General features: G+C 40.9%; 1 protein-coding gene across 1 annotated transcript; it reads right to left on the bottom strand.

Moving 5' to 3' along the window:
- Positions 1-4473: 4473 nt before the first annotated feature.
- Positions 4474-11197, bottom strand: mau2 (MAU2 sister chromatid cohesion factor). Its single transcript, XM_028428417.1, has 19 exons — positions 10695-11197; positions 9947-9964; positions 9757-9822; positions 9567-9662; positions 9382-9476; positions 9275-9302; positions 9033-9188; positions 8737-8883; positions 8563-8653; positions 8387-8490; positions 8188-8265; positions 7972-8037; positions 7749-7832; positions 7613-7662; positions 7446-7523; positions 7248-7359; positions 7044-7134; positions 5737-5864; positions 4474-5631 (listed from the first exon to the last, which is right to left on the bottom strand). Exons 1-19 carry the CDS (start codon positions 10926-10928, stop codon positions 5557-5559), a joined length of 1797 nt encoding a protein of 598 aa, XP_028284218.1. The 5' UTR covers positions 10929-11197; the 3' UTR covers positions 4474-5556.
- Positions 11198-11321: the final 124 nt, after the last annotated feature.

Below are 11321 nucleotides of genomic sequence, written 5' to 3'. Positions count from 1 at the left end.
ACATGGAGCCGCTGCGTCCTCTTAGTGGGCATGCGCACCTCGGCATACCAGGGCGACCGGATCACATCATGTAAGCCACTGACCACCAAGGGCCAAAACAGGAGGACAATGTCAGGGGCCCTGAGGTCCTCAGAGTGACCCATGACTGTACCATCAAGTACACGGATCCCTTCCAATACACAATCACACACTTGCACACACACACACACACACACAACCACACACACACATGTTAATGTATGAATATGCAAACCAGCACACATTTCCCCAAAACACGCAGCATCATCATATCTGCCCTCTATCTGTGAATCCAGCCTCCAAATCAGTCTCAGAACTTTCCTCCAGTTAATTGCCAACATGTCCAGCACGCTCACTTTGGCTTGACCAAAAAAAACATTACACTATTAGACAGGAGGGAAATATAAATATGAAATACTTCCCCATGGGTCCAAACTCCCCACAAATGCCCAAAATCCAAAGTGTCATTTGATTAGATGCTGATGTTTCTGGGAAGTTGCACACTAACATCAGCACGTCTTGTATATTTCCGTAATGTTGTAACTATGTCTGGTGGAGGCTGTAAATAAACTCACTTATGCACACATCTCTAAATAAAGCATATGTCAGTAGCTGAAACCTGTGAACCATGGGAATGCAGAGGTTAATAGGGGCCAACATCAAATAGCAGAACCACATGTGTTAATCAAGCCAAGGCGGGAAGTCCAGTAAAGTCAAAACCTGTATTGTAACAGATACTGTGTTGTATATTACTTTGTATCATCCCCTGAACACCAGCCTTAGTGCACCACATCCTCCTGCCCCTTAAGGTCCAGCTTCAGCCTCTCAGTGGTCCCTCTGACCCCAGAATAATATCTAAATTATGTCATATTACACCACTTTCATGCTGTCTCCGACTCCAGTCGTACAACTCAAAGTCAGGTTCTATGTCACAAATCCAAACAGCATATTTATGTCTCACTTCCCAGCAGGGATCAGAGGAGGTTTGCTTTAACGAGCGGCCGGACCAGCTCGCAGTCAGATCCAAACAGTCCAGAACACTCACAGCAGGGGTTACTACATCAGTGGCAGAGTCGCCTCTGTAAAGGCTCCAGCTGGCTTCCTGTTTCATGACAAGACCTGCATCCCTTCAAAGCATCTCTGTGAAGTGAACTAATCCTCACTCATCCACAAACACACCCATAAATGCACATACATGGAGTACTGTGATCTAAGTAGAAGAAGCAGTTGACCATAAGTGGATGTTGAGGTGGGGGTTGGGGTGGTGAGATGCTGTTCTCCAACAGGTGGTAGGGGGTTGGGGTGCTTTGTTACTCTCACCCTGCCATTCCTCCGCTCTTTAAATGACAAAAAGAGAGCTAGAGAGAGCGCTCTTTAGATGTTGCTGTGTCATCGGGTCTGATTGTTTCCATCCTCTCATCCTACCACTCCATCTCCTGAGGCTGCAAATTGCTTCATATAAAAGCCATCAAATCTGAAGCAAGGGGCCTTCTTCTCATAATCACCTTGATCAAAGCAAAACATTAAACAAAGACAAAAAAAACACACAAACACAAGAGGAATTTTACAAATAACAAGTCTTTCTGTAAACTTTATCAGGTGGTTTTATCAGGATTTTTCAGCCATTTTCATGAATATTCAGAGTGAATTCACACTTTTGTGATCACTGAAGTTTGAAGATGAATATCATCTTCATCACATGATGTGACAAACAAATCTACACCTCATGCCAACCTTATGGTGGCGCTATAGAGAAAAGGTCAGAGATTCAACAAAGCCACAGAGATTCATGTGGACTGACGGAACATGCTGCTGCTGCTGCTTCAGGTATTTAGTTTTTATAATGGTCATCCTCTGGGGACCACGAATCCAATGAATTAATCCAGTATTCAGACGAAAGAGGTAGATCGACTGCCAGGCACTGGTGTTCTTTGAGATACAGCTTCACATGAAGGGTGCTTATTTAGTGAAAATATGTATATTGACTGCTCTCAAGTCTAAAAACTAAATTATATGTTACGACATGTCAAATATTTTATGCTTACAACAACAACTGCACTGTTGGGGGGGGGGGCATATTTTTAATGTTTTGAATGTTTTAAATAGAAAATATTGCCAACAACAATAAAACATCTCTGAAGTGACGGATTATAGGCCTTGGCTCTTGGATTAGGATTGGCTCTACATGCAGTTTTTTTTAGACTTGATAATGTTGCACTGGATTACAAGTGGAGCCCTTTCATTACAACTAAATATTCTTTAGTCCAACCTGTTTATAGCCATTACCTACAGAACAAACCAATAGACATCAATATCTCATAAAGATAATGAGATTAGAAAGGATGTGACTTTTGTGTATATTTTCTTGGTTTGTTGGTATGCTGGGAAAAAAGGATGAATTGGATTACCCGTGAACCGGGTATATAAAAAATATTTCTGGCTACAATTTGGCAGGACAGAGTCAGTGAGCAGGTCCTGTCCAGGTGAAGGGATCAGAAATCAACCTGCCGGCCTACAGCTCCTCTCCTCCTCTCTGCCTCCCTCTCCGTGTGGAGCAGGCCTAATGGCCGCCCGTTACAACATGACAGCTTCAACTTAATCCTCATTAAGCACTGTAACAATGCAGGAAGTAGCTGCTGCAGTCACGATTAGACGGGCTCACTATTTGGCAGGAAATGGCTCCTTTCAGCAGCTACGTCCAAGACACCTAGAGCGGTTCCAAAGTTTTCACTTCTCACCGACTCTTCTTCCTCCGATGAAGACTGTTTAGCTGCTGCATCCGACACGAAGACGTGACGGGGGAGATGATGGATGTGCTCTTTTAATGGGATTACATTTTTAGATAAATATATTTATTTATATTAGAAAAAAAGATGCGCTCTCGAGGAGTCTCCTCTGAATACCGATGTAGATGATGGGCTGCAAACCTCCGTGCGCAAACGTGACAACAAAGACGATGTGGGGTTAAAATCACGTTTTCTCAACATGATCCGGGATGAAAAAGACGAATAAAGATTCTTCCATTAATTTACTTTTACATAACAATAATAGCCTGGGTGTCATATGATAAATAACTTAGCGCATCAATGCTGCAACTTATCTCACTTTTATGATGGTGTTTTATCAACTAAAAACTAAGAAGTTCATTTAATTTGTGTTGTAAACGTCTTAAGACTCCCGAGAACAGTGTGTGTGATAGCTGTTTGTGTTATGTAATGCAGTTACATCTTATAATCAGACTGTGCGTAATCGGTTACATATAATCAATGTCATAAAAATGTCAGGGCCGTCCTGTGTGTCCCTCTGTGTGCAGGCTGGGGAGAATACACCCTGTCACCCTCTGCCCCTGGCGTGCCTCCACTCACCTCACATGCATGTCTCCTTCACAGGAGCAGACAGATTTTCAAAATAAGTGCACCACTTTGTGTCACGGAGGGGCACATTTATCATCCTGAATGACCCGTGGTGGGTCTGTGTTCAAACAACAAACATCTGGTTTTCCATTCCTTCACTATCTGCTGTGACTCACTCCCTTCAAACTTGAACAACCTGGTGGACAAATGGATTCACCATTGATAACCTTAAACATGTGACCTTCTGATGACCTTTGTCTAAAAAAGGGGGTGGCCTTACTTTGTTATGTTGTTCACGCACAGAAAATTAAATAATGACTAACCATCCTCTTAAACCTTCCTTTAAACACAGATGTGTTTGATCTAGATTTTACAAAATAAAGGTGAAATAAAAGCAAATATCAAACCATTCCATCTATAGGCCTGTTGTATCTTATGAATCATGACAACAAGCTACTGGTGTCATTATTACAGACACTGCTAAGCAGAGTCTTCATAAAAAAATGAAAACATGACAGAATGTAGTTAAAGTCTCAGCTCTTGTTGCATTCAGTATATAGACCTGTCTGTGTGGCCATCCAAGTTTCAATCTGACCTCACATCATGCACACATGTTGAGTGCACCAAACGTTACAGATGACACTGTGCAACTGCCTGCTAGATTTACATAAACAAATGCCGATAATGCACATATGGCATTTGATGCATTCATCAACTGACAATTTGCCGTTAAACTAGTGTTTGCATTTCTCTGTATCTCTTAACTGTTTTTTTTAAACACAGATCAGACTGTACAGGTGTATTAGAAGATAAAATAATCCAGTCATTCAGTGGATTAATGTTTATTTATAAAAAAAGGTCATGAATGAAATAATGAATGGGCAAAACACAAGTGAAACACTTGTTCATATATAAACTTTTTTATTGCATAATAACTATGCAAACAAATGTTAAAACTAAAAATGTACCTTTCCAGCACAGGGGCAGCACAGTAATTTGATAATATATCAAAACTGTACTCAACCACACTGGTAAAGAACAAAGAAAAAAATGAAAAGCAACATGAAATAAATAAGTTATTTAAATATAGATACGCCCCAGGAAGAAGTAAAACCGGAAATGAGGAAAACAGGAGTGGAAAAAAACATGTTTAAAAAATGTTAACAGACGTGAGTGACATTGTGAAATGACTTGCGTACAAAAAGTCGATCTTATTTAGTAGAAATATTACTATTATTACCGGTTTCTTGAGAATGTGCACAGCATACAAATGCACCACATGGTCAGAGTGAAGTAACAAAAAAACAAAAAAGTGAAGCACAGTCAGGCAGTGAGTCCTCTGAACCCAAACCTTTAGACATATAAAAGTCTTTAAAGCATGTTTACACAATAAATACAATTGTGTGTCCATCAAGCCAGTGAATGCCTCTGTATGAAAAAGTCTAATGTTAGGTCTCAGCTCACATATGTGCCTTTTCAGTGAATAAAGTACATATCAAACCATATCACTACACTATCATATATCATCATACGATATGCTGGATATCCAAATGTATGCTATCTAATACTTTATCAGGACTGAGCTCATGCACATCAACAGAGTGAATATACTAATAAAAATCTGTGTCTGTTTGGCCAAGGCATTGTTCAACAATCAGTAATATAACTCTGTTTTTTTGTTTTTTACATTATCCAAAATAAAAATATATCCTCAATGGTCCTGCAAGAGAATGAGTGGGACAATAAAACTGAATTTAAAGCATTTCAGGGACACTACTAATACCTTAATGTAAAAGTATAACCTGATGAATTACTGGCTTTACATGTGCTGCTGGGTAGATTTTATTGTAACTAATCTGTCCTGTAACTCCAGAATAACCCTGCAGATGTGACAGTGGTATCAATCTTCTCATGTAACATTTAAGTGGTGAAACACTTCGTGCTTTCTAGAAAAAAACCTTCAGTCACCTACAATCTAGTTCTGATGTCCCAGTGCCCCACATAAGGGAAGGAATGCTCTGCCATTTACACAGTGCAGGCTTCTTTTTCTGATTTTGTTACCCTCCCCTTTCTTCTTACCATTTTATCAGCTGCTTGTCTGTCTTAATATGTCTTTTTGTGTTATTCTCCTTGCAGCAGGAACTCGCCTGTGTCTCATTTTTGGTGTCAGTGTGGCATTGTGTTCTCAGAGCAGGCTGGCCAGGCTGGTTGTAGGTCCGTTCTGAGGCTGAAACTGCACAGGCGGAAGGCCGTCTGTCCACTGGAACACAACACATCGCACAAAAGTTTCTTTGAGGCTCCAGCAGGGTGAAATGTGGGGTGAAACTCAGTTGTTTATAGTATGACTGATTGATGTTGTGCTTACACTGATGAGGTTGTGTTCAGGGAGGCTGCAGGCTGCGATGTGGTCTTGCAGGAGCTGCTGGGAAAAGTTCTGATGCATCTGAGCTGCCTCATGGGCATCCATGGTGTTTCCACAGGCCTTGTTCAGATCTGAGGGGAGAGATCGCCGTCAGTGCTGATGATGGTTTAACGATTTTACAGCCAAATGTCACATCCAACCTTAAATGTGTTTGAATGTATCAAGTTACCTGAGCATGATTAAGTGTTTCCTTACCCACTGTTGTTTTCCCTAAGCATTGTCCATTTCTAATTCAGTTGTGGCTTTGTTACTCTGTGCTGTATCGATGTGATAACTGGATCAAATTGTCTCCTCTGAAAGGAATCTCTCCCTGTATTCTAAATATTAGTACGGTACTAAACTGAAAACAATCTGCTTCTGTAATTGTAAAAGGAGTGACAACAAAAACAATATTTTCTTGTGTCCTTGTATGTTCACAAGGCTAGTTTAAATGGGATAAAATGTAGAAACAATACAACAATACCATCCGAGAAAACCAAATTATATCACCAACAACTGTTTTATGTTTAACATATGGCATAAAGACGGCTGTACCAGTTTGTCCCACACTTATCTACAGACAGGAGGCAGCTGTGAAATGTTTTTAACTATTCATTGTTTTGATGACTTTACATTTGAGAAAAATATTTAAGGTTCTTAAATTTGTAAGCCTGGCCTGTGCAACACCAACCCTAATCAGCTGAACTGGCCCCCCTCAGACTGCAACCTCTTCCTTAAGATGAAGAAGCAGTCACCATTTTGACAGCGATGATATCATCACTGTTGCTGTGAAAGACTCATACCTTAGGCCAAAAACATATTAGTCACCTCTCATATAATGATACATAAAAAGCAACCCTGCACCATATAACAATGCATAAGATCCCTAATGTTCTGCTGGTATGGAAACTGTTTTAGAAAAGCGTTGATCACCAACAAGGTTGTGCAACAATGATTTAACAAAATGTAATCATTAAAATAACATTTATTGCACAGCTGTTGTACAGCCCTGCTGCATCAGCTTTAGCCTTTAAACTGGAAAGTGCATACTCTATATTGAAGCCATTCCCTTGTGGGACATTCCATGTGCTGAGCACTAGCGCCCCCTTCTGGCAAAAAGTGTGAGTCTTTTTGGAATATTATTCCAAAATGGATTTTAACAGAAGAAGGGCTCAAAAGCAAATTTTTGGGACAAAATATAATAAAAACACAAAATGCGAGTTATAGTTAAACCGAGTCTGTCTCTCAGTTTTGGTGGTGTGGGTGACTACCTTTGAGAAGCGCAGAGGACCAAAGCTGCACAGACATATCTGGGATCTTGCTGGCCAGCTGCATGGCAGGAACCACCATATTGTTACTTTCCTGTAAAACATTGCAGGAGATATGCAGTCAATATCCCGTCTGCCATCTTAAGATAAGTGCACCACTGCGTATGTGTTTTGACAGATAGGATACACCTTAATTGGAAGACTCACCCTGTGGTTGCCTAAAACAAAGAAGATGTGGCCCAGCAGGACTAGTGAGCAGGCGGTAAGCCTGTTTAGATCCTCTGCATTAGACATCTTTAGAGTCTCCCTTAGAAATCTTCTGATGGTGCAAATTTACATGTTAATATCTCAAATTCCAAAAATAAATTCCAAAAATAAATGCACAGAACTTAAAACAGTTCTTACTTGGCCTCGTTGTAACGTCCCTGGAAGAAAGATAGGAGCCCTCTGATGTAAAACGCTGCTGCTCGGAGACAATGAGAGCTGAAAAGGGTTATTTTAAAAAGTTATTTTTTGCAAAAACATATTAAATTTACAAGATGTGCTTTTGACTGCATAACATCTATACTTACCTGACTGGAAAGTTGTGATCAGGGTTGATCCTTTCTAAAAGACTGTACAACTGTTGATCAAAAAACAATTTATAAACAAAGAAGAAGAAGAAAAGCTGTACATGTAAATGTCTTGAGGAAGCCACAGATTCCTCACCTCTTGATGTCTGTTCCCTTCCCGGATGTAGACACTAGCTAGGTTTGTCACTATAAATGTCCACAGCTCCTGATGTGTTGTCATCTGAAGAAAGAATAAAGATAGGCGCACAGTAGATGTGCAGTATTTCTGAAAGTTAAAGATGCTTAAAGATTATTTGAAAGATAAACAACACATGGTCGAGACTGGTGTAAAGATCCTCTTACATGTATATTAAACTCACCTGTAGAGCAGCAGTGAACTGTGCCTCAGCATTGTCCATGCAGTTCACAGAGATACAGTAGAGGCCCTGACACAGAAAAAGCAGAAGCAGATGTGAATGGTTGATTTTATGTGGGACACATGCAGCTTGTAAACAGTAAGCAGATCTGCAGCTACTTTAATCTGTAACCAAGACAATTACAGTAAATATCCATGTTTTCTTTGGTTGTCGACTCACCAACAGAGTATGAAGCTGAGCAGCATGATTCGTAAACAACCTAGGAGACTGCTGGCAGAGCTGACAAACCTGAGAAATCTGAACACAAAGCATCGCAACCATTAACCACAACAGCCTGAAGTATGTTAGAACAGAATTTACGCGTGCATCAACAACTGATTAGCGGCAAACAGATGGACCTCTGCAGCTGATGACTCACTTCTTGTAAAGCTGTGGCCTTGTGTCCAGTGACTAGCCTGCACATGATGATATGCTCCAGCAGGATAACTTGGAACGTGGACAGGATGGGACTGTTGTCCAGCACTGTGGCAAAATGAAGATGCATCAGAGACAATTCATCAACACTGACATCAAAGATACAATAACTTGACTTACTCTTCAGCTTCTCCAGCTGCATGAGAGCTTTGTCTGTGTATTTCTGTGCCTTCTCTAAGTAACCTGCCTGCATGGAGTGCATCACCGTCACCTATATTAGAAAAATAAAAGGTTTGTGTTGCACTAGAATATTCTATTCTTTCAGAAATTGGATAGGTGTGTTAAAAATCTCACCAGGTACACAAGAACACACATGTGCTCCTTTGGCAGCCAATGGAAGAGAGCTGCTGGATTAGTGGGAAGGATCTCATCATCATGGAGCGTAGAGATGGTCTGGATACACTGCTGAAGCTGCTTCAGGCATGGCTTCACACTCTTTACCTAAAACCAAACAAAACTGTATTTTATATATTTAATTTAACTAAGTAAAGTTTTACTGAGATGTAATGTCATATGTGAAATGCAAACAGAAATTCAGTTATCACTAAGTGTCTGAGCCTGGCATTGGGATGATAAAACACTGGCTGTACCTGTCCTGCATCCAGGTAGTGTGTAACCTGCAGCACCAAGAAGAAAACTCTTAGAGACTCCTTCTGAATGGGGTTTCCCTGCCAGTTTTCCACAATGGTCCCACAGAGTGTCAGCAGTGGATGCACTTCACTCAGCTTCCTCTCCATCAGCAGCAGCTGCAGGGCAACATGTAAGAAGTGTTTACAGAAATGCAACACAAACAGTAAGGGAGGTATATTTATGTAGCAGAGATTAAGCTTACCATTCCTTTACTTAATAAAAACAGAGCTCTGTGGGAAAATAAAAAAACAACACATTTATTATGAGATCATGCAGGTCAACATAAGTTTTTTCCATTCATCTGTTTACCTTGTGTATTCTGACCCCATGACTCTTGCATACTCTGCTCCCACTCCAAGGAGGTCACAGGCAGATACTAAATCTTTCTCCAGCGCATGTAGTTGCTAAGAGACAGAAGATCATCATGCATATGAATTAAATGTGCTTTAAATTAATTTACCAAACACAAATAACAACTTTGTGGGGCATCTCACCGCAAGCTGAAAAAGCAGTCTACAATGCCAGTAGGGAGTTTGCTGAGAAATCTGGATGGCCTTTCGCAAAACTGGCTTTGCAGAGTCCACCAGGTTCTTACAAAGAAAAGTCAATAAGCTAATTAACGAGACACCACTACACCTTACATCACATTATTATTACAGCATGTCACGACCTAGATGCTCGTACCTGTTGACAGTAAAACTCAGATAGAATGCTTGCAGCTTCAAACTTGACATCTTCAAACTGGGAGATCTGATTTACATCATTAAAGATGAACGTCTGAACGCCTTTATAAAATATAAGGAGAAGTACTGGTGCTAAGGTAACACATGTTGTCAGTCTGTATGCATTTCCATACTGCACATTAAAAGGATACTTGTTGTGATATGAACCACTGAGGAGAGAAAAAGCAAATATTAGTGTCAGCATGGGTTTTAACAGTGAGCTGGTGCAGTAAATATAAAAGCATCACTCTGGTCATAGGCGTAGCTACCATTATATCAGAGGGGGACGTGTCCCACCCCCACATTTTAAAATGACCCATTTGGACCCATTTTCCTGGTTACCACAGCGCTAGGACACCGTTACTATAATAACGGACCTAACAAAGCCAGTTTCCAGAGTGCCAGATTCTCAGAGTGAGTCAGAGACAGGGCCATTACATAGGGCCAGTGGAAAAAGTTCTATTGCTGAGGTGAGTGATGACGGGGAAAACTCAATCAGGTGGACATGAGGGAGATTTGCCAGTCTGTAAATGAGAGAAGACCTCAGATATGGAGGTTTTGTATAATCTGTTAGTGTAGTACCACTAGTATGGTTGACAAAACTGTTGTTTCACTTGGAATTAGTTTCTGTATGTCAGCGATGAGTTTTTGTTGAATCTGTCTCTGAAATAGTCATTGAGTTAAGTGTTTACTTCTGTAGGTAAAATAGGTGTTTAACAACCTGTTAAAATCCGCAGGAAATCGCAATTACTTCATATTATTATATTATATTTCATAATATACTATACTTTTTTTCACCACCCACAGAAGGTGTCCCCCCCTCCTTTAATGCTTCCTACGCCCCTGCTGGTGGACATGTACCACAGCCTGCTGTCTAACACAAACATGTCTTCTGCTCACCGCTTTCTCCAGGTGAGTCTGGGCCAGCTCACTGTTCTTTGTGTGCCGGTACAGCACCGAGCCCAGCTGGAGATGAGTCCGGGCCTCAACCCTCGGAGGCGGCTTGAATTGAAACACTGCCTGCAAACAGTGGACGCAAAGGCGGATCTTCGGCGGACTCGATGTGCGGAAATGTTCTGCAAAACCCAGCAGAGCTAGGTACCAGGGCTCCTGTGTCTCTGTGGCCGATGCCATTTTAAGTATTCCGACGACAAAACAACCGCAGAATATTTTATTGAATCGCTGAGAATGTCCGCCGATTCTATCCTCAGGTCCAGCTAGCCGCTCTGTTTTCTACCTCAGTCATTTGCATGAATCTCAGTACTACGCCAAGCAGAAGAACAACTTCCGGTTGTTGTTTTAACATGAACAACACAAATATGTATATATTATAGAATGGGGATTACTGTATTAATATGACACGGCAACCCATAACCCATAAAGGGACACTTCAGGTTACTTATCAACACAAGATGTAACCGTTATGAATAACCGGAATTCCTCCTTTATTTTGAAAGGGGCTTCGTCAAAATAAAACACACATTGGCGCCTGTTGGCTTCCACAGGGTATGTTTCAGAATCCCTTTT

This window comes from Parambassis ranga, chromosome 17 (genome assembly GCF_900634625.1).
Source record: "Parambassis ranga chromosome 17, fParRan2.1, whole genome shotgun sequence".
NCBI lineage: Eukaryota > Metazoa > Chordata > Actinopteri > Ambassidae > Parambassis > Parambassis ranga.
The sequence above is the reverse complement of the archived record's forward strand: the minus strand, read 5'-3'. Positions and strand labels throughout refer to the sequence as shown.